At 44.5% G+C, this 25,403-nt stretch overlaps 1 protein-coding gene across 3 annotated transcripts; it reads right to left on the bottom strand.

Annotated features, from left to right (window-relative positions):
- Positions 1–2,594: 2,594 nt before the first annotated feature.
- Positions 2,595–23,722, bottom strand: LOC143302056 (steroid 17-alpha-hydroxylase/17,20 lyase-like). Of its 3 annotated transcripts, none has more exons than XM_076616552.1 (6): positions 23,520–23,722; positions 17,657–18,004; positions 14,532–15,220; positions 6,557–6,748; positions 5,334–5,433; positions 2,595–3,967 (listed from the first exon to the last, which is right to left on the bottom strand). In XM_076616552.1, exons 2-6 carry the CDS (start codon positions 17,967–17,969, stop codon positions 3,738–3,740), a joined length of 1,524 nt encoding a protein of 507 aa, XP_076472667.1. In that variant the 5' UTR covers positions 17,970–18,004; positions 23,520–23,722; the 3' UTR covers positions 2,595–3,737. The 3 variants fall into 3 exon arrangements, with proteins under 3 accessions (XP_076472667.1, XP_076472666.1, XP_076472665.1); XM_076616551.1 differs by having other exon boundaries at positions 17,657–18,001; XM_076616550.1 differs by having other exon boundaries at positions 17,657–18,027; positions 23,520–23,721.
- Between the last annotated feature and the right edge of the window lie 1,681 nt (positions 23,723–25,403).

Genomic DNA, 25,403 nt, shown 5'->3' with positions numbered 1-25,403 from the left:
CAGTCATAATCTAAACTGTAATGTTTTTGATGAGTGAGATTCGTTTTAGGAAAACAACTACCCATAATATTGTAGCCGTGTACCGAGCGGTTATTCAAGGGTACGGCACAAAAGACTTAACTAAATATGATTAATTGAAAGCATAGACAAGATCCCACACACAGGCCAGGAACATATAGAGGCCAGTCACAAATGGGGTTTTCTATTGGTTTATTTACAATAGTTATAAACTAAAGGAGAAGACTAACAAGAAGTAATGAGAAGAAGACAATGAGAAGAGAAGATAAAAAAAAGACTAAGAACTAAGAGAAGTTAAGACAGTGCCTGGAATGACACAAACAAATGTCATTAGCACAACATGTCTGCACAAGTGAATAATAAAGCGCATGTATACATATCACATGGAAAGACTATTCACTTGGGTTTGGGATACGCAACAACATAATGCAAATGTGTGAAGACCAAACGCTGACATCAAATGACATTCCTAATACATTTGAATAGTGCAGTTAAAGTGATTGAAGCGATGCTGACTTGGTGAAAGTACACTGACAGTATAGATTAGATAAAGCTCATACTGTGTCAAAGTGACTCAAATGAATCAGTTTATCATGTTGCACTAACACTATCTTGTGATCACAACAGCAGAATACTACACACATCTTGGAGTACTGAGAATCAGTGAAACACTGTAACCATCAGCGGGATAGCAAATGAGAAAGAACGCATCATATGCACCCACTAGAATATTCTGGAACAAACTATTAGTGTCCAGAGACGTCACTGACTGTGACGTTAAGAATCAAATGGAATACTGCTCCATGCAGATGACGACATGGCAATTATTTAGATCAATCATAGCCGAGCTGTGACTAACATGTCAAAGCAATAACTGAACAAAGAATTAACTGAACAAAGCAATAACTGAACATACTCATATGAACACAAGTACTGTGTCGAATAATACAATTTACAAATCAACACATTCTACACACTAGTACTTACTGCAATACGTAGCGAGGTGTCAGCCCTTGTGGGGGCACACACGACACAACACACTGCTCGACGCAGCAAGAGAGAGAGCAGGCTCTGGTCAGATGACTGAACAGGTATGAAATGACCACTCATCATTCACTGTGCCAATTTATGCAAGTTTAGCGGACCACAAAGTCCGTCACGTGTGCTTGCGAGCAGATCGTCACTAATCACGGAGAATCCGATGACAATTGTGTTTGTTTAATAAATGATACATCATGTAACTTCCTGAGCATATTTTCTACATTATGTTTCAGAAAGGTTCATTCATCTGGGTGGTCAGTCCTGTCATATTTTTTCTTGTCTCGGCGCAGTGACCTGCTGCTGTCGCCAACATCAGCTGAGAGAGAGAGAGAGAGAATCCGTAGAGAATTACTATAAAAGGTGAACAATCAGATGACTACAGTCACACTTTAGCTGTTGTCTGTCATCTCCACCTACAATAAATGCAACCAAAACTACAATGACTGCCACCACTAGTATTACTTTAAATCAACTTATATCATCGATCAAGAGTCAACAAAAAAAGTACACTGCTGCATGTATACAAAAACAAAAAATAGAAACAAAAAAGCACACACCAAAACAAAAGAAGAACAGAATAACGTGAACAGAGAGAAAAAAAAAAGGAATAACAACTAAACAATGCCAATAGTAGGGACATATATGTCCACCCTGTTTCTGCCTCCGGTAGTTTCCATATGTATCTGAGTCAGTTATTGTTGGAAGGATTGAAGATATTTAAGCAGATTTCATCTGAAAACAGAGAATTGCCCGTTTGTTTAGTGGAAGGGAGATCCACAAGAATGCACCTGAAGATGCAGCACCAGTTTTGAGGCACAAATCAATCTGGGTACGTTGTAAAATTATTTGTTTGAGCCACGTTGGAATGAGGCTCATGCAAGCAGACACAGCACAGCAAGTTATGTTGACAAACGTTATCTAACAGATGTAAGGATTCAGACTCGACAGGTTTATCTCCTAAAAGAACACACCATGCATCAGACTCACAACAGAACTAGAAAAATAAACTGTACTTTCTCAAAAACAGCATTTCCCGTACAATAAGGCCTGGTCATTAATACAACTGTATAAAGATGAAACTGATTAAATCTTAAAATTGTATTTCTAGAAGAATCCGTATCCTGAAGCCATGTAAAAGCATAATACAGTTTAAGCCTTTTATGCTGGACACATGAATTGTAAGGGCAGCGCTATGACTGGCTAACCGATTTTGGTCTCACAGGGTTGAAAATGGTGTAAATTGTGTCAGCTGTTAATTATTCTCTTTAACTGCCCTTTCCCAATGAATGCAACTGCCCTCAAATGCCCCTTTTCCCAACAAATTTGAATGCCCCAAAATGACCTTATTCCCAACAAAATCTAACTGCACCAAAACGACCCTTTTCCCCAACACAATTCAAATGCACCAAAACGACCCTTTTCCCAACATTAAATGACCCCCCCCCCCCCCCCCCCCCCCCCCAAAAAAAAAAAACAACAACAAAAAAACCCGACCCTTTTCCCAACATTAAATGACCCCCACCCACCCACCCCAAAACGACCCTTTTTCTCAACATTAAATGACCCCCAAAACGACCCTTTTTCTCAACATTAAATGGCCCCCAAACGACACTTTTCTCAGCATTAAATGGCCCCCAAAACGACCCTTTTCCCAACATTAAATGACCCCCCAAAACGACCCTTTTTCTCAACATTAAATGGCCCCAAAACAACCCTTTTCTCAACAAAATTCAACTGCACCAAAACAACCCTTTTCTCAACAAAATTCAACTACACTAAAGCAACCCTTTTCTCAACTAAATACAACTGCACCGAAACAACCCTTTTCTCAGCACAATTTAACTGCACTAAAATGACCCTTTTCCCAACAACATTTAACTGTCCCCAAACGACCCTTTTCCAAACATGTTTAACTGTCCCTTTTTTGCCAAACATTGTTCTTGTGACTTTTCGAATTTGGGGTTGTGGATCTTTTGAACTGCTCTCGATTAGTATTTGATGGTTCTTTGGACCTGAAACATACACCAGTTATTCAATGAAATCTGGTTGTGAATGTTCACTTCAATACTTTGACATGTCTGTGAAAAAGAGGTCTTTAACATTGTTGTTGTTTTTTTCAGAGTGTATGTTTATTACTGTAATATTATGGTGTTCCATGTGTAAATTTCATTAACTGAATGTTGAATAGAAATCATAAAAAGGAGAGAAAGAAAGCGTAGGTGAGGGAGAGAGAGATAGTGAATGCATGCACATACATTATGCGTATGTGCAGGCATGCATAGTGTATGAATATATGAGTGCATGTACATGTGTGCATGCACACCTGAACAGAACGACCGACAAATTAACTTGCGTAACACAGGACTGTGCATACTCTTCGACAAGCAGCACTGTCTCAAACCAGTCTCCAGAGGTTGTCTCCAGAAGACAGGTGGTCAGGGTCTTAAGCAGCATCTCGTGACATCGTCTCCAGGGGGTGGCTTGCGAACTCAGCAGCCCTAAGTTTGCCTATCGTTAAGAATGTTCCTACTAACTCCATGGTAAATTCCATATATTTAGGAACATTCTTAACTCGAAGCAAACTTAGTGCTGCCAAGATCACCTCCTGCTATCCACCCCTGATGAAGGAACCTCATGCCGACAGGTTCTAAGTCACGCAGCAAACTAAATCGTACAATTTAGCTGCGTGGAGTGACCACAATCTTGTATGGCTTGGGCACATGGAGATTCATGGAGTCGATGAGAACGGACGGATCGAAGGGCTGACCCTCGGGCAGGGAGATGGTGAACCTCTTCAGGAAGTTGGCCAGCAGCAGCAGCAGTTCCGGTTTGGACACGCTCTCCCCAAGGCACGCCCGGCGACCCGCAGAAAACGGCATCCACGTCTTGGGGGTTGGCTTCAGTTTGCCTGATGTCACACACACACACACACACACACACATACCCGTGCACGCATAGACAAAGACACACGCACATGCACAAGCACACAGATACACACACTTTCAGTTCCAAGGGGACATAAAATCGTACAGATTGATCCATACACACAACAACCATATATGAAAGAAAAAAATACACACATAGAAAAATAATAATAAAAAAAACACCACAAAAAAAGAAAGAAACAGATGCCTAACGCTGTGCACAAAACTCATACACTGCCCAAGCCTTGGCTATCTACCTGCAGAAAGGAGAAAACATGGTTTGCATGGAATTGTGCTGTGCTGTGATGTGCTACTGTAGGGTGCTGTAGTGTGCTGTGCTGTGCTGTGCTGCCCTGTACTGTGCTGTGCTGCTTTTCTGTGCTGTGTTGTGCTACACTGTACTGTGATGCGCTGTGCTGCACTGTACTGTGCTGTACTGCAATGCGTTGTATCATTGCCACAGTGCAGTGCCACTATTCTTCCTTTTTTCTGTCTGCAAATGTATTTGTTTCACAGTGGATTCATCAACATATTTTTGCCATGGACAACTCTTTAATTGTTGAGGTATTTAGTTTTTGTTTTTATCACATGCTGAACACGGGGCCTGCATTGTTTGTATCCTCTGAATGTTAACACTGTATTGGGACTGCACTGAGAACCATGAATGCCAATCCAAGACAAACATTCACGCTAAAGCAAATTCTTCTTCTTCTTCTTCTTCGTTCGTGGGCTGCAACTCCCACGTTCACTCGTATGTACATGAGTGGGCTTTTAAGTGCATGACCGTTTTTACACCCCCATGTAGGCAGCCACACTCCATCTTCCGGCGCGGGGGGGTGGGGGGGGATGTATGCTGGGTATATTCTTGTTTCCATAACCCACCGAACGCTGACATGGATAACGGGATGTTTAACGTGCATATTTGATCTTCTGCTTGCGTATACACACGAAAGGGGTTCAGGCAGAAGCAGGTCTGCACATATGTTGACCTGGAAGAATCGAACCTGTGATGCGCGACCCTCAGACTGAAAGTCCTACGCTTTAACCACTTGGTTATTGCGCCCGTCAGATGGAGACAAGTTACCCCCCTCCCCCACCCAAAAAAAGAAGACAACAACAAACAAACAAACAGAAAACAACAACGACAAAAAGAAAACAGAAGTAGCCTGGTGTCCACAGGTCCCAGTCACGAACACAGACCCAGATTTCTACTCCCCCCTCCCGCCTCTCTCCCTCCACTAGACCTTGAGTGCTAGTCTGGTTGCTGATCATTCTAATGAAATGACAAAACCAATGTCACATGCACACTCAGCACACATAAAAAGAACCTGTGGCAGCAAACTCGTTCACCTTCATCGTCAAGGAAACGCTCTGGTCTGAACTGGTCCGGCTCCTCCCAAAGGTCAGGGTCATGCATCACCGCCCACAAGTTCACCATCACCATCGTGTTCTGCCACAGCAACAAAGGTCAGGGTCAAAGTAAAATATATAAAAAGGAAAGGGTCACGGCAACAATAGTTGTGGTCGGGCACAAACATTAAAACATACAAAACAACTGATTGAAAGTGTACAAGTACAATATGTTCATTCTGTTTAGAAAACTGAAGAAAACTGATTCAAAGCATGCAAGTCAAATATGTGTTCATCATTCTGTTTTGCAAACAGAGAAAACTAAATGAAAGCATTTAATTAAGTAAACTGTGTGTTCATTCTGTTTGCAAACAAAGAAAACTGATTCAAAGCATGCAAGTAAACTGTGTGTCCATTCTGTTTGCAAACGAAGAAAACTGTGTTCATTCTGTCTGCAAACAAAGAAAACTGATTCAAAGCATGCAAGTCAACTGTGTGTCCATTCTGTTTGCAAACAAAGAAAACTGTGTTCATTCTGTCTGCAAACGAAGAAAACTGATTCAAAGCATGCAAGTAAACTGTGTGTCCATTCTGTTTGGTCTGTTTTGCAAACCTAAAGAAAACTTATTGAAAGCATGCAAGCAAAATATGTTCATTATGTTTTGCAAATCTGAAGAAAATAGACTGAAAGTGAAGTATGTGTTAATTTTGTTTTGCAAATCTAGAGAAAACTGACTGAAAGCATCCTATAAAAATGTCTATGCACACTCTATTTTGTAAACCTATCAGAAGAAACTGATTCAAAGCATGAAAGCAAAAAAATAAAATCATTATTCCACTACATGACACCCTCACATAAGTGTGTACATACACATAACACACAGCACAACACACACAGCCGTTTCTGCAGAAATTCATGTGTGGTGTACTTTCTGCAAACAATACTCAAAAATCACAGTCACTCAATGTAAACACATAAAAGACATAAAATGCTAAGTTGGTGAAGACCCTTCATACAACGATCACAAATCATACGCACATAATGACTGTACACTTTCACAGTCATTCATCATGCATACACATGGAACATGAAAATGCACAGATACAAAGTCAATGCTAATTAATATCGTTCAACAGTCACAAATCACCCAGTGCGATAAAGCACAGTACGAGAACAGATGAAAATATCATGCTATCGTTAAAACAACGATGTACACGGTTACCTTGGGCACGTCATACCCGCCGACGGTGGTGTCACACAGGGATTTGTGCGGCAGGGACATGGGCACCACCGGAGCCATGCGCATTGTCTCCTGAAGGACAGCCTGGGTGTAGTGGAGGTGGGGGCGGTGCTCCACGCTCGGCATGCACGTGCCCACCGCGCCGTCAATCTCCTCCTGGGCCCGCCTCTGTACCTGTATCATCACACCACCTGTATCATCACACCACCTGTATCATCACACCACCTCCATACCTGTATCATCACACCACCTCTGTACCTGTATCATCACACCACCTGTATCATCACACCACCTCCGTACCTGTATCATCACACCACCTCTGTACCTGTATCATCACACCACCTGTATCATCACACCACCTCCGTACCTGTATCATCACACCACCTCTGTACCTGTATCATCACACCACCTGTATCATCACACCACCTCTGTACCTGTATCACCACACCACCTCCGTACCTGTATCATCACACCACCTGTATCATCACACCACCTCCGTACCTGCATCATCACACTACCTGTATCATCACACCACCTCCAAACCTGTGTCATCATACCACCTCTATCATCACACCACCTCCATACCTGTATCATCACACCACCTGTATCATCACACCACCTCTGTACCTGTATCATCACACCACCTCTATCATCACACCACCTCTGTACCTGTATCATCACACCACCTCTGTACCTGTATCATCACACCACCTGTATCATCACACCACCTCTGTACCTGCATCATCACACCACCTCTGTACCTGTATCATCACACCACCTCCAAACCTGTATCATCATACCACCTCTATCATCACACCACCTCCATACCTGTATCATCACACCACCTGTATCATCACACCACCTGTATCATCACACCACCTCTGTACCTGTATCACCACACCACCTGTATCATCACACCACCTGTATCATCACACCACCTCTGTACCTGTATCATCACACCACCTGTATCATCACACCACCTCTGTACCTGTATCATCACACCACCTCTGTACCTGTATCATCACACCACCTCTGTACCTGTATCATCACACCACCTGTATCATCACACCACCTCTGTACCTGTATCATCACACCACCTGTATCATCACACCACCTGTATCATCACACCACCTGTATCATCACACCACCTCCGTACCTGTATCATCACACCACCTGTATCATCACACCACCTCCGTACCTGTATCATCACACCACCTGTATCATCACACCACCTGTGTCATCACACCACCTCTGTACCTGTATCATCACACCACCTGTATCATCACACCACCTCTGTACCTGTATCATCACACCACCTGTATCACCACACCACCTCTGTACCTGTATCATCACACCACCTGTATCATCACACCACCTCTGTACCTGTATCATCACACCACCTGTATCATCACACCACCTGTATCATCACACCACCTCTGTACCTGTATCACCACACCACCTGTATCACCACACCACCTCCATACCTGTGTCATCACACCACCTGTATCATCACACCACCTGTATCATCACACCACCTCTGTACCTGTATCATCACACCACCTGTATCATCACACCACCTGTGTACCTGTATCACCACACCACCTGTATCATCACACCACCTCTGTACCTGTATCATCACACCACCTGTATCATCACACCACCTCTGTACCTGCATCACCACACCACCTGTATCACCACACCACCTCCATACCTGTGTCATCACACCACCTGTATCATCACACCACCTGTATCATCACACCACCTCTGTACCTGTATCATCACACCACCTCTGTACCTGTATCATCACACCACCTGTATCATCACACCACCTCTGTACCTGTATCATCACACCACCTGTATCATCACACCACCTGTATCATCACACCACCTCTGTACCTGTATCACCACACCACCTGTATCACCACACCACCTCCATACCTGTGTCATCACACCACCTGTATCATCACACCACCTGTATCATCACACCACCTCCGTACCTGTATCATCACACCACCTGTATCATCACACCACCTGTGTACCTGTATCACCACACCACCTGTATCATCACACCACCTCTGTACCTGTATCATCACACCACCTGTATCATCACACCACCTGTATCATCACACCACCTGTATCATCACACCACCTCTGTACCTGCATCACCACACCACCTGTATCACCACACCACCTCCATACCTGTGTCATCACACCACCTGTATCATCACACCACCTGTATCATCACACCACCTGTATCATCACACCACCTCTGTACCTGTATCATCACACCACCTGTATCATCACACCACCTGTGTACCTGTATCACCACACCACCTGTATCATCACACCACCTCTGTACCTGTATCATCACACCACCTGTATCACCACACCACCTCTGTACCTGTATCATCACACCACCTCTGTACCTGTATCATCACACCACCTGTATCATCACACCACCTCTGTACCTGTATCATCACACCACCTGTATCACCACACCACCTCTGTACCTGTATCACCACACCACCTCTGTACCTGTATCATCACACCACCTCTGTACCTGTATCATCACACCACCTGTATCATCACACCACCTCTGTACCTGTATCATCACACCACCTCTGTACCTGTATCATCACACCACCTGTATCATCACACCACCTCTGTACCTGTATCATCACACCACCTGTATCATCACACCACCTCTGTACCTGTATCATCATACCACCTGTATCATCACACCACCTCTGTACCTGTATCATCACACCACCTGTATCATCACACCACCTGTATCATCACACCACCTCTGTACCTGTATCATCACACCACCTGTATCATCACACCACCTGTATCATCACACCACCTCTGTACCTGTATCATCACACCACCTGTATCATCACACCACCTCTGTACCTGCATCATCACACCACCTCTGTACCTGTATCATCACACCACCTCCATACCTGTATCATCACACCACCTGTATCATCACACCACCTCTGTACCTGCATCATCACACTACCTGTATCATCACACCACCTCCAAACCTGTATCATCATACCACCTCTATCATCACACCACCTCCATACCTGTATCATCACACCACCTGTATCATCACACCACCTGTATCATCACACCACCTCTGTACCTGTATCACCACACCACCTGTATCATCACACCACCTGTATCATCACACCACCTCTGTACCTGTATCATCACACCACCTGTATCATCACACCACCTCTGTACCTGTATCATCACACCACCTCTGTACCTGTATCATCACACCACCTGTATCATCACACCACCTCTGTACCTGTATCATCACACCACCTGTATCATCACACCACCTGTATCATCACACCACCTGTATCATCACACCACCTCCGTACCTGTATCATCACACCACCTGTATCATCACACCACCTCCGTACCTGTATCATCACACCACCTGTATCATCACACCACCTGTATCATCACACCACCTCTGTACCTGTATCATCACACCACCTGTATCATCACACCACCTGTATCATCACACCACCTCTGTACCTGTATCATCACACCACCTGTATCACCACACCACCTCTGTACCTGTATCATCACACCACCTGTATCATCACACCACCTGTATCATCACACCACCTCTGTACCTGTATCACCACACCACCTGTATCACCACACCACCTGTATCATCACACCACCTGTATCACCACACCACCTCTGTACCTGTATCATCACACCACCTCTGTACCTGTATCACCACACCACCTGTATCACCACACCACCTCCATACCTGTGTCATCACACCACCTGTATCATCACACCACCTGTATCATCACACCACCTCTGTACCTGTATCATCACACCACCTGTATCATCACACCACCTGTGTACCTGTATCACCACACCACCTGTATCATCACACCACCTCTGTACCTGTATCATCACACCACCTGTATCATCACACCACCTCTGTACCTGCATCACCACACCACCTGTATCACCACACCACCTCCATACCTGTGTCATCACACCACCTGTATCATCACACCACCTGTATCATCACACCACCTCTGTACCTGTATCATCACACCACCTCTGTACCTGTATCATCACACCACCTGTATCACCACACCACCTCTGTACCTGTATCATCACACCACCTGTATCATCACACCACCTGTATCATCACACCACCTCTGTACCTGTATCACCACACCACCTGTATCACCACACCACCTCCATACCTGTGTCATCACACCACCTGTATCATCACACCACCTGTATCATCACACCACCTCTGTACCTGTATCATCACACCACCTGTATCATCACACCACCTGTGTACCTGTATCACCACACCACCTGTATCATCACACCACCTCTGTACCTGTATCATCACACCACCTGTATCATCACACCACCTGTATCATCACACCACCTCTGTACCTGCATCACCACACCACATGTATCACCACACCACCTCCATACCTGTGTCATCACACCACCTGTATCATCACACCACCTGTATCATCACACCACCTGTATCATCACACCACCTCTGTACCTATATCATCACACCACCTGTATCATCACACCACCTCTGTACCTGTATCACCACACCACCTGTATCATCACACCACCTCTGTACCTGTATCATCACACCACCTGTATCACCACACCACCTCTATACCTGTATCACCACACCACCTCTGTACCTGTATCATCACACCACCTCTGTACCTGTATCATCACACCACCTGTATCATCACACCACCTCTGTACCTGTATCATCACACCACCTGTATCACCACACCACCTCTGTACCTGTATCATCACACCACCTATGTACCTGTATCATCACACCGCCTGTATCATCACACCACCTCTGTACCTGTATCATCACACCACCTGTATCATCACACCACCTGTATCATCACACCACCTCTGTACCTGTATCATCATACCACCTGTATCATCACACCACCTGTATCATCATACCACCTGTATCATCACACCACCTCTGTACCTGTATCATCATACCACCTGTATCATCACACCACCTCTGTACCTGTATCATCACACCACCTGTATCATCACACCACCTCTGTACCTGTATCATCATACCACCTGTGTCATCACACCACCTGTATCATCACACCACCTCTGTACCTGTATCATCACACCACCTGTATCATCACACCACCTCTGTACCTGTATCATCACACCACCTCTGTACCTGTATCATCACACCACCTGTATCATCACACCACCTCTGTACCTGTATCATCATACCACCTGTATCATCACACCACCTGTATCATCACACCACCTCTGTACCTGTATCATCACACCACCTGTATCATCACACCACCTGTATCATCACACCACCTCTGTACCTGTATCATCACACCACCTGTATCATCACACCACCTGTATCACCACACCACCTCTGTACCTGTATCATCACACCACCTGTATCATCACACCACCTGTATACCTGTATCATCACACCACCTCTGTACCTGTATCATCACACCACCTGTATCATCACACCACCTGTATCATCACACCACCTCTGTACCTGTATCATCACACCACCTCTGTACCTGTATCATCACACCACCTGTATCACCACACCACCTGTATCATCACACCACCTGTATCATCACACCACCTCTGTACCTGTATCATCACACCACCTGTATCATCACACCACCTGTGTACCTGTATCATCACACCACCTGTATCATCACACCACCTGTGTACCTGTGTCATCACACCACCTCTGTACCTATATCACACCACTTTTGTTCATCTTAATTCGTGGGCTGCAACTCCCACTCATATGTACACGAGTGAGGTATTACGTGTATGACCGTTTTTAACCCCGCCATGCAGGCAGCCATACTCTGTTTTCGGGGGTTCCCATCACTCAAAGTGCTGTTGCTGACAGGCGCATAACGGCTCAACTGGTCAAGTTAAGGTGCTGAACTTTTTATTTCCAATCTAACAGTCGGTCGTCGGTCCTGGGTTTGAATCTCGGTCAGTGGCAGCACTTGCTGTGTCAATTAATCAAGGGTGGAGGTACCTCTCTCCTCAGATCTCCCAGGTCGAACAGATGATGCAGACCTGGCTTGGTGCCTCATCCCCATTTTTTTTTTTTTTTCATGTGCATACAAGTCCATTGGATCAAAAGTGCACATTAAAGATCCCACAATATCATGTCAACGTTTGTCAGGTTATAGAAACAGGCACCAGCGCTCGGTGGGTTGGGTAAAAGAAACAAGAACATACCTGAACATGCACACCCCTGATAGATTATAAAAGAAAGAAATTAATGAAACACACACACACACACACACACACACAAACCCGAAAAAACAATGGAGCATGACTGCCTGTTATCCAGGGAACAACGGTCACACATGCCAAAGTCTACTTGAACATTTTGAGTGATCATTGAGTTGTCAGCCCATCAACGCATAAGGAACTGCCGTTGGGGGAAGACGCAGTGTGGCTAAGTCCAAACCAGCCGTTCGCGGCCACCAAGGCAGTCAGTGAACTCACACCCACTGTGTCTAGGGCTCAGCACAGAAAGGCAGTGAACTCACACACACTGTGTCTAGGGCACAGCACAGGAAGGCAGTGAACTCACACACACTGTGTCTAGGGCTCAGCACAGGAAGGCAGTGAACTCACAACCACTGTGTCTAGGGCTCAGCACAGGAAGGCAGTGAACTCACACCCACTGTGTCTAGGGCTCAGCACAGGAAGGCAGTGAACTCACACCCACTGTGTCTAGGGCTCAGCACAGGAAGGCAGTGAACTCACAACCACTGTGTCTAGGGCTCAGCACAGGAAGGCAGTGAACTCACACACACTGTGTCTAGGGCTCAGCACAGGAAGGCAGTGAACTCACACCCACTGTGTCTAGGGCTCAGCACAGGAAGGCAGTGAACTCACAACCACTGTGTCTAGGGCTCAACACAGGAAGGCAGTGAACTCACACCCACTGTGTCTAGGGCTCAACACAGGAAGGCAGTGAACTCACACACACTGTGTCTAGGGCTCAACACAGGAAGGCAGTGAACTCACACCCACTGTGTCTAGGGCTCAGCACAGGAAGGCAGTGAACTCACACCCACTGTGTCTAGGGCTCAGCACAGGAAGGCAGTGAACTCACACCCACTGTGTCTAGGGCTCAGCACAGGAAGGCAGTGAACTCACACACACTGTGTCTAGGGCTCAGCACAGGAAGGCAAGGCCCAGTCCTCTCCTTGTGCCCTTTGAACCTTCCCTGTCCAAAGTCAGGTATCCATTTATACCTGTGTGGAGCGAATAAAATCAGAGTAAAGTATCTTCCTCCAAGGACGCAACACCATGTCCACACGGAGCCTCGAACCCTGGTCACTGCTGAACCACAACACTGGATCACAAGTCCAGCATCTAACTGGTTCTGCCACTCTGACTCCCTCTGTGGCAAGATGAGCTAAAATGTAAAATGAAGCACATGTTCATCAAAGAAAAATTATAATTAACAAACATTTAGTATAACAAGTCAATATATCCTGTAAGAATATGCTCTCTTTTTTTTGGTGTCAGAAATAGAACCTCAATAGCATGTTTACTGAAGAATTCCATACAGACATATTGCCAAGTATTTCATTTCTGTGAAATGGTTTGTGACGTGTGACAAGTAGAGACAGACAGAGACACAGCGAGAGAGAGTGTGTGTGTGTGTGTGCCTGTGTGTGTGTGTGTGTAAGTGTGTGTGTGTGTGTGTGTGTGTGTGTGTGTATGTATGTGTGTGTGTGTGTACACGTGCATACGCGCAAGTGGAAGGGCAGGGCATTTGATTGTGCATGCGCGTGTGTCAGTGTGGTGCACGCGCACTCCGTCACATAAAGTAAAGCACACATGCAGGTCCTGGCCAGGGGTCAGTCAGTTTTACCTCAGGATGTCCAGCCACATACAGCAAGGCCCAGGTCAGGGTGTAGCGAGACGTGTCCGAGCCCGCTCCGAACAGGTTAGAGATCGTCTGCCGCACGTGCACGTCCGTGAACATGGCCATGACCTCCGCCCTCTCTTCCCGTGCCGCCTCCATCTGAGCCAGCAGGATGCTGTCCGTCATGTCGCGAACCTTGTCCGGCGAAAAGCTCTGTCGGTGTTCCTGGATCTTGCTCTCGTAGTACTCTAAGACCATGACGAACATGGAGGTGGCGCGTCGGAAGGTTTTTGTGGGCCAGTACTTCAACAGTGGGATGACATCTTCGAAGAACCCGTTCCCTACAGTGCTGTTTATCTCGTCAAACATGTTGATGAGTCGCTGGATTGAAGGATCGTCGTAGGGCTTCTCCTCCCCGAAGCACGTGAAGTCAAGGATGTGGAACATCAGGGAAGAGATAAACGGGAAGGGGTCAAAAGGGCCGGGCTCGGCCGCCATTTTCTCCGTGACCTTGGCCATGACCTTGTGGATGGCCGTGTCAAGGTGGGGACCCGTCAGGTAGTGTCTGATGGCCTTCACAGCAATCCTGCGGTGCAGCTTCCAGGCCGGGGAGTAGTCCGTGAAGGCAATGTCCTTGCTGCCCTCCGTCAGGAGATCCAGGGAGTGAAGGAACGGCCGCCCTGCGTAGTCCTCCCCTGCGGCACGAAAACAGAACTAATATATATCTATATCTACATCTATATCAGTGTCTGAAAGGACATCCAGCATGCGTAGTCCTCCCCTGCGGCACGAAAACAGAACTAATATATATCTATATCTACATCTATATCTACATCTATATCTACATCTATATCTGTGTCTGAAAGGACATCCAGCATGCGTAGTCCTCCCCTGCGGCACGAAAACAGAACTAATATATATCTATATCTACATCTACATCTATATCTGTGTCTGAAAGGGCATCCAGCATGCGTAGTCCTCCCCTGTGGCACGAAAACAGAACTAATATATATCTATATCTACATCTATATCTACATCTATATCTGTGTCTGAAAGGACATCCAGCATGCGTAGTCCTCCCCTGCGGCACGAAAACAGAACTAATATATATCTATATCTACATCTATATCTACATCTATATCTGTGTCTGAAAGGGCATCCAGCATGCGTAGTCCTCCCCTGCGGCACGAAAACAGAACTAATATATATCTATATCTACATCTACATCTATATCTGTGTCTGAAAGGGCATCCAGCATGCGCAGTCCTCCCCTGCAGCACGAAAACAGAATTAATATATATCTATATCTACATCTATATCTACATCTATATCTGTGTCTGAAAGGGCATCCAGCATGCGCAGTCCTCCCCTGCAGCATGAAAACAGAACTAATATATATCTATATCTACATCTACATCTGTGTGTAGTCCTCCCCTGCGGCACGAAAACTAATATATATCTATATCTACATCTACATCTGTGTGTAGTCCTCCCCTGCGGCACGAAAACTAATATATATCTATATCTACATCTACATCTGTGTGTGAAAGGACATCCGGCCTGCGTAGTCCTTCCCTGCAGCATGAAAACAGAACTAATATATATCCATATCTACATCTACATCTGTGTGTAGTCCTCCCCTGCGGCACGAAAACTAATATATATCTATATCTACATCTATATCTGTGTGTGATAGGACATCCGGCCTGCGTAGTCCTCCACTGCGGCACGAAAACTAATATATATCTATATCTACATCTACATCTGTGTGTGAAAGGACATCCGGCCTGCGTAGTCCTTCCCTGCAGCATGAAAACAGAACTAATATATATCCATATCTACATCTACATCTGTGTGTAGTCCTCCCCTGCGGCACGAAAACTAATATATATCTATATCTACATCTATATCTGTGTGTGATAGGACATCCGGCCTGCGTAGTCCTCCACTGCGGCACGAAAACGGAACGAAAAGAACTATATAATATTTCAATTATATGTGCAAACAAAACATCACTTGAGCAAGGAACGAGACTGTTCCAAAAATTTGGAATACGTGATGGAGTGATGTGTATTTTAGTTCTCTCTCATAATAATAATAATGGACATTTGTTGAGCGTTTTCCTCCCTTAAAGAGAGCTCAAAGTGCTTTACAATAAACATCAAACACACACCCACATATGCGCGCGCAATAACTCACAAAAGAGAGAAGAAAAATATTGATTTAACGCACAATAATATAAAACAGATTCAGAGACTACGTGTATTACATAATTACACTCTCGTCTCTCTCTCTCTCTCTCTCTCTCTCTCTCTCTCTACATATACATATTTATCTGTACACACACACACACACACACACACACACACACACACACACACACACACAGAAACAGGGAGGGAAAACAAGGTTTCAACAGTGAAAACTGTTGTCAAAATGACTCCAAGTTTGTAAACCGCTTGGAACTTGGACTCCGACAGAGGATAGGCGCTATATAAGTATCAATATCAAACCAAATCAAATCAAAACCAGGAGAAACTAGTTATTTCCCTGCATGAAAAATGAAGTATGAAACACAGAGGTACGGAACATACACACGGACAGAACAGAGTGTTTTCCCCCTAAAAATATTTTCAAATTCTCAAAGAGGTGTCACTGCAGTTGTTATAGTTGTTTGATGTTAGGTTTATAACGTTTCCATTTTTTCCCCAGCGTTCTCTCTCCCTATCCGCCCTCCACACATAGACAGACTTCTTCCCCCCCCCCCCCCCCCCCCATCCACCCCACTCTCCTACAATCCCTACCCCCTGCGTTTTTGTTTTTGTTTTGTATTTATTTTTCTTTTGTTTTTGTTTTTGTTTTTTTTTTTGTCCTTTTGTCTAATATCACTACAAGTGGAAAGACGTTAAACTGAAAACAACAACTACGACACACCTTTCTGTACAAGCGCCTCATTGATGGAGCTGAAGTCGTTCAGCATGACACACCGGACAGGGCCCAGGTAGATCGTCAGAACCCGACCTCACCATCATCATCATCATCACCATCATCATCATCATCATCAACACCACTGGTAGACAGACAACCACCCCCCACCCCCACCCTCCCAACCCCTACACACACACACACACCTTTCTGCACAAGTGCCTCATTGATGGAGTTGAAGTCGTTCAGCATGACACACCGGACAGGGCCCAGGTAGATGGTCAGGACCGGTCCGTACCTCTCTCTCGCCCAGTGGTCCAGGATGACGTAGAACTGCTGGCTCTTGTCCCTCATCTGCACCAGGTTGCCCAGCAAGGGCAAGGCCAGGGGTCCGGGGGGCAGGCGGTAGCGTTTCCTCATCAGGTAGTACGACAGGACTCCCACCAGAGCTCCCACCAGGAGGGCCTGGGTGAGGGGAGTGCCAGGGGCTCTGGCGCTGAGGTCCCTGACGACGTCCATGGGGCGTGGTGGTGTTCACAACCACGGCGACACTGCTGGGTGAGAAATACTGCAAACACTGCAAGACACAGTGGGTCTCAACAGCACAGTCTGTGTCAACAGCACAGTCATAACGAGTCAACACAACAGTGTCTTGACACTACAGTGTGTCAGGACTACACTCAGTGTGTCAACAGCACAGTGTCAAGAGCACAGTCAGTCCTGAAACCAGTGTGTCAACAGCACAGTCAGAGTGTCAACACCACAGTCAGTGAGTTGACACCACAGTCAAGAGTGTCAACACCAGTCATAGCATGTTAACAACACAGTGTCAACACTACAGTCAGTGTGTCAACACTAGTCGGTTCTGAACACTACAGTCACAGTGTGTCAACAATAGTCAGTTGACAACACTACAGTCAGTGTGTCAACACTAGTCAGTTGTCAACACTACAGTCAGTGTCAACACTACAGTCACAGTGTCAACACTGCAGTCAGTGTGTTAACACCACAGTCACAGTGTGACAACACTTCAGTCAGTGTGTCAACACTATGTGTCAACACTACAGTCACAGTGTGTCAACACTTCAGTCAGTGTGTCAACACTATGTGTCAACACTACAGTCACAGTGTGTCAACACTACAGTCAGTGTGTCAACACTAGTCAGTTGTCAACACTACAGTCACAGTGTGTCAACACTACAGTCAGTGTGTCAACACTAGTCAGTTGTCAACACTACAGTCACAGTGTGTCAACACTACAATCAGTTGTCAACACTAGTTAGTGTGTCAAAACATACAGTCAGTTGTCAACACTACAGTCACAGTGTGTCAACACTACAATCAGTTGTCAACACTACAGTCACAGTGTCAACACTACACTCTGTGTCAACACTACAGTGTGTCAGCACTACAGTCACAGTGTGTCAACACCAGTCAGTGTGTCAACACTACAGTCAGTGTGTCAACACCACAGTCAGTGTGTCAACACTGCAGTCAGTGTGTTAACACCAGTCAGTGTGTCAACACTACAGTCAGTGTGTCAACACTAGTCAGTGTGTCAACACTACAGTCACAGTGTGTCAACACTAGTCAGTGTGTCAACACTACAGGCAGTGTGTCAACACCACAGTCACAGTGTCAACACTACAGGCAGTGTATCAACACCAGTCAGTGTGTCAACACTACAATCATGGTGTGTCAACACCACAGTCAGTTGTCAACACCAGTCACAGTGTGTCAACACTATAGTCACAGTGTGTCAACACTACAGTCACAATGTGTCGACACCACAGTCACACTGTGTTGACACCAAAGTGAGTGTGTCAACACCACAATTACAGTGAGTCAACACCACAGTCAGTGTCAACACCAGTCAGTGTGTCAACAATCAGTGTCAACACCATAGTCACAACGTGACAACACCACAGTCACAATGTATCAACACCACAGCCACAGTGTGTTAACAGTACAGTCAATGTGTCAACACCACAGTCACAGCGTGTCAACAGTACAGTCAGTGTGTCAACACCACAGCCACAGTGTCAACACCAGTCACAGTGTGTCAACACCACAGTGTCAACACCAGTCACAGTGTGTCAACACCACTATCACAGTGTGTCAACACCACCATCAGTGTGTGAACACCAGTCACAATGAGTCAACACCACAGTAAGTGTGTCAACACTGCAGTCACAGTGTGTCAACACCACAGTCACAACGTATCGTCACCATAGTCACAGTCGGTGTGTGAACACCACAGTCAGTGTGTCAAAACCACAGTCACAATGAGTCAACACCACAGTCAGTGTGTCAACACCACAGTCACACTGTGTCAACACCACAGTCACACTGTGTCAACACCACAGTCACAATGTATCGTCACCATAGTCACAGTCGGTGTGTGAACACCACAGTCAGTGTGTCAAAACCACAGTCACAATGAGTCAACACCACAGTCAATGTGTCAACACCACAGTCACACTGTGTCAACACCACAGTCACAATGTATCGTCACCACAGTCACACTGTGTCAACACCACAGTCAGTATGTCAACACCACAGTCAGTGTGTCAACACCACAGGCACAATGTATCGTCACCACAGTCACAGTGTCAACACCACAGTCAGTGTCAACACTACAGTGTGTCAGCACTACAGTCACAGTGTGTCAACACCAGTCAGTGTGTCAACACTACAGTCAGTGTGTCAACACCACAGTCAGTGTGTCAACACTGCAGTCAGTGTGTTAACACCAGTCAGTGTGTCAACACTACAGTCAGTGTGTCAACACTAGTCAGTGTGTCAACACTACAGTCACAGTGTGTCAACACTAGTCAGTGTGTCAACACTACAGGCAGTGTGTCAACACCACAGTCACAGTGTCAACACTACAGGCAGTGTATCAACACCAGTCAGTGTGTCAACACTACAATCATGGTGTGTCAACACCACAGTCAGTTGTCAACACCAGTCACAGTGTGTCAACACTATAGTCACAGTGTGTCAACACTACAGTCACAATGTGTCGACACCACAGTCACACTGTGTTGACACCAAAGTGAGTGTGTCAACACCACAATTACAGTGAGTCAACACCACAGTCAGTGTCAACACCAGTCAGTGTGTCAACAATCAGTGTCAACACCATAGTCACAACGTGACAACACCACAGTCACAATGTATCAACACCACAGCCACAGTGTGTTAACAGTACAGTCAATGTGTCAACACCACAGTCACAGCGTGTCAACAGTACAGTCAGTGTGTCAACACCACAGCCACAGTGTCAACACCAGTCACAGTGTGTCAACACCACAGTGTCAACACCAGTCACAGTGTGTCAACACCACTATCACAGTGTGTCAACACCACCATCAGTGTGTGAACACCAGTCACAATGAGTCAACACCACAGTAAGTGTGTCAACACTGCAGTCACAGTGTGTCAACACCACAGTCACAACGTATCGTCACCATAGTCACAGTCGGTGTGTGAACACCACAGTCAGTGTGTCAAAACCACAGTCACAATGAGTCAACACCACAGTCAGTGTGTCAACACCACAGTCACACTGTGTCAACACCACAGTCACACTGTGTCAACACCACAGTCACAATGTATCGTCACCATAGTCACAGTCGGTGTGTGAACACCACAGTCAGTGTGTCAAAACCACAGTCACAATGAGTCAACACCACAGTCAATGTGTCAACACCACAGTCACACTGTGTCAACACCACAGTCACAATGTATCGTCACCACAGTCACACTGTGTCAACACCACAGTCAGTATGTCAACACCACAGTCAGTGTGTCAACACCACAGGCACAATGTATCGTCACCACAGTCACAGTGTCAACACCACAGTCACACTGTGTCAACACCACAGTCAGTGTCAACACCAAAGTCACACTGTGTCAACACCACAGTCAGTGTGTAAAAACCAGTCACACTGTGTCAACGCCACAGTCAGTGTGTCAACACCACAGTCACACTGTGTCAACACCATAGTCACAATGTATCGTCACCACAGTCACACTGTGTCAACACCACAGTCAGTGTGTCAACACCACAGTCACACTGTGTCAACACAACAGTCACAATGTATCGTCACCACAGTCACACTGTGTTGACACAACAGTCAGTGTGTCAACACCACAGTTACACTGTGTCAACACCACAGTCAATGTGTCAACACCACAGTCAGTGTGTCAACACCACAGTCACAACATGTCAACAACACAGTCACTTGTAATTTTTTTTCTTTCTTTTTTCAGAGACAATTTCGAACTGGAAATGTTGGAACCGAATTGTATCTGCAGCTACAATAGGCACAGTACATTGGTGTGAAGCTGTGTGACTGATATGAAGAGAAAAAGAACACTCACAGCAACATGTACAGGACTATCATACATCCACACTAATGGAAATGAAAGATGCAACAACCAGTTTAGTTCCAGTCTATAACTGAAAAAAATCATGACAGTTTCTTGTGGTATATACACTTACTGTATCTGATAGTAAACATCAACACACACACACACACACACACACACACACACACACACACAAATGCACGCACGTACGCACACACACACTGTGTCAAATAAATAAAATGATTAATAAATGATCAGAGCATAAATGGTTAAAATTAATTTTACCGTATGGAATGAATAATAAAGTACAAGTAATTTAACAAGTAAACACACAATCAGTAATTTAACAAGTAAACACACATAGCAGTAAGTTAACAAGTAAACACACATATCAGTAATTTAACAAGTAAACACACATATCAGTAATTTAACAAGTAAATACACATATCAGGAAACAAATCATCCGAGGACAGACAGCCAGTTGGACAGTTATACCTACAAAAATAGATAAAATAAAATACAGAAATATCTTAACTGGAGGAAAGGGTCAGTGAAAATGAATGGTAAACAAACAAAAGAACGGTAAAATGATAACAGGTCAACAATGACTTAGCAGTAAACAATAAAACAAAATTACTAGATTCAGTGTTATGTTTATACATAAAATGTTGATGACATTCATAAAGTGAATGAAATAAATGAGTGAATATATATATATAAATGAATAAGTATGAATTATAATCAGATATGTCCAGTTTAACTGACTGCAAGATTGAACAGACAGACAAAATGACATACTAAACAACACAGATTTATCTCAAATTGTTTGAGAAAGTTAACAGAAGAGGCTGATTACTTGACTGATGCAACAATGAATAACTTGTGTCTGAGTGAATGAATAGTTGATCAAATGATTGATTTTGCAATGAATAGGATGTATGGAAAAGTGACTAAATAATAACTAATGAATAAATAAACCGGATAAAGTGTGTGATGAATGAAAATGAGGAAACGTGATGATGTGTATGGGGGAAAAAAAAGAAGAAAAGAAACATCGTCTAAAACAACAACAAAAACATGTCCAACCTGTTGTCCGCTGTCAAACGGGAATAAAATAAAAATTAAAAATAAAGTAGGGGGTATTTACATGGCTACCGTCAACCACAATTTCCTCTTCAGTTTCAACAATTTTCATCAACAGGTTTTATCGCCATGGCGACACTGAGAGCACGTGACTTTCCAAATATGGAGTGTGATGCCTAATGCTCTGGGAGGCTTCGTTGCCAACTGCAGGTTTCAAGCGTTCTCGCTACAATCTGGATCTGGATCTGTACGTCGCCGAACCAATTTTGATTATATCGCAACGGAAAAACGGGGAGAGCGCAGCATTAAAACAACAACAACAACAACAAAAAACCGCAGCATTAAAAAAAAAAGTGTAGACGAGTTGGCTAATATATATATATATAATATATATGGGGGGGAGGGAGTGGGTCGAGCCACGGCCATTCTAGTTCACGAATATCAACGGAAGGAAACAACAAACAAAAAAGCTTACGTTATTCGCTGTAGGTTGTTGGCTCGATAAAGCGTCTGCTCTAAAAATAAAATAAAATAAGATAAAATATAAAAAATAATAATAATAAAACGAAACAACAACAACAACAACATTAATCACAACAATTATTTTACCTGATAATAACTTTCTTCAAACGTGCCACCTGTCTGCTTGCAGGCTTGCCAGCTGATCTCAGTAACACCGAAGGTCGCCCAGTGTGCGTGCAGTTGATAATGCCTGGCAGAAAAGCGGTCTCACAGGACTGGAAATGGTGCAGCGCCGTGCCTCTGTCTGCAACCGTCCTTTCGCTGGGACTGTGCTGTGGAAATGACGCACTCACAACGCAGTACCTATTTGTTTGACCTGATATGGGTCCATATGGACCCCAGAGATGTTTGCGCACATGTGGGGGTTAGATATGGGTACTTGTGCACCTAAACTCCGTGAGCTTGTGACCCCGGCACTTGACAGGTTGTTGGCTTGAACTCTACTCAGGGACTTCAGTACATAGCTACTTGTTTTGAACGTCTGCACTCGCAGTGACATTAATATCGATATCGCGATTAACAACAACAAAGTGACAACAAGAAATTAAACAAGCAAAGCTTCTGTACTTAGATATTTGTGTATAAGAGAGAGAGAGAGAGAGGTGTCGGTGTGTGTGTCGGTGTGTGTGCATGTGTTGATCATTGTATGTGCATGTGTGCGTGTGTGTGTCCGGCAGTCAATATGTGTGTGTGTGTGTGTGTGTGTGTGTGTGTGTGTGTGTGTGTGTGTGTGTGCTCGCGCACTATTGCCGTTTGTCTACCGGCCGATCAAAGTGTTTAATTATTTCTTGGACTCGTTAAAGTCAGTTTATTAATTTTGCCAGTTACACACACACACACACACACACACACACACACACACACACACACACATATATATATATATATATATATATATAATATATATATATATATACATATAATCTTTTATAAATATATATATATATATATATATATATATATATATATATATATATACATAATCTTTTCTCTTTTTTTCCCAGTCACACAATAATCAAATTCCACGAACATCGGTACATCTGATGAAATCTCTGATTTACTCACTCACTCCAAACGTGATTAATTTACCGAATGCCGGTGTACCACATATCAATCTACAACGTGTTTCTCAGTGAAGAATAAGCAAAAAGACGCGGTACTACTTCGAGATATCCCATTAACTTAAATTGTGCAAACACTATCACCTATAATATATATCAATTTCGATTCTTAAATCGAAATAGTCTATATGTATACTTTCGTCTTAAAGATGAATATAAATTCCAGCCAAATAGTAATAAACATTTTGGACTCAGTTTCTCAACGTAAATAGATGTTTACTTTCAAGCAAAAAAGATTTCACTCACCCAGTCAAGTTGACACGGGACAACAAATCAGTGATGCTGATGCCGTTCACGTTCCTTTTCTGCTGACAGGTGCTTTGAGTACACCCTAACTCTTTGAGTGCACAAGGTGCTTTGAGTACACCCTAACTCTTTGAGTGCACAAGGTGCTTTGAGTACACCCTAACTCTTTGAGTACACAAGGTGCTTTGAGTACACTCAAACTCTTTGAGTACACAAGGTGCTTTGAGTACACCCTAACTCTTTGAGTACACAATTTTTCCGTATTTTTCTCCCATTTCAAATCGTTGGAAATGATCAGTCCGAGAAATTTAAAGTCGCTGATGATCTCTACTTGCTTGTCTTCAGTGACAAGTGGTAAGGGGTCAGATCTGGTCTTCCTGAAATCTAGATTTAATTCTTTGGTTTTTGATATGTTGAGTTCTAAGTTGTTTTGATCACACCTAGCTGACAAGTTCATGTACTTCTTCCCTATATTTTGACTCATCAGTGTTCGTAATCAGCCCTTCTAGAGTAGTATCGTCGGCAAACTTGACCATGTGTTACATTCATTTTGCGTTGCACACTGGCAGTCATGTGTGAATAGTGAGTACAACAGTCTGGGGAT

Source organism: Babylonia areolata, chromosome 28 (genome assembly GCF_041734735.1).
Source record: "Babylonia areolata isolate BAREFJ2019XMU chromosome 28, ASM4173473v1, whole genome shotgun sequence".
In the NCBI taxonomy this organism is placed as follows: Eukaryota; Metazoa; Mollusca; class Gastropoda; order Neogastropoda; family Buccinidae; genus Babylonia; species Babylonia areolata.
Note: the sequence above shows the minus strand (reverse complement) of the source record. Positions and strands in the feature narration are given on the sequence as shown.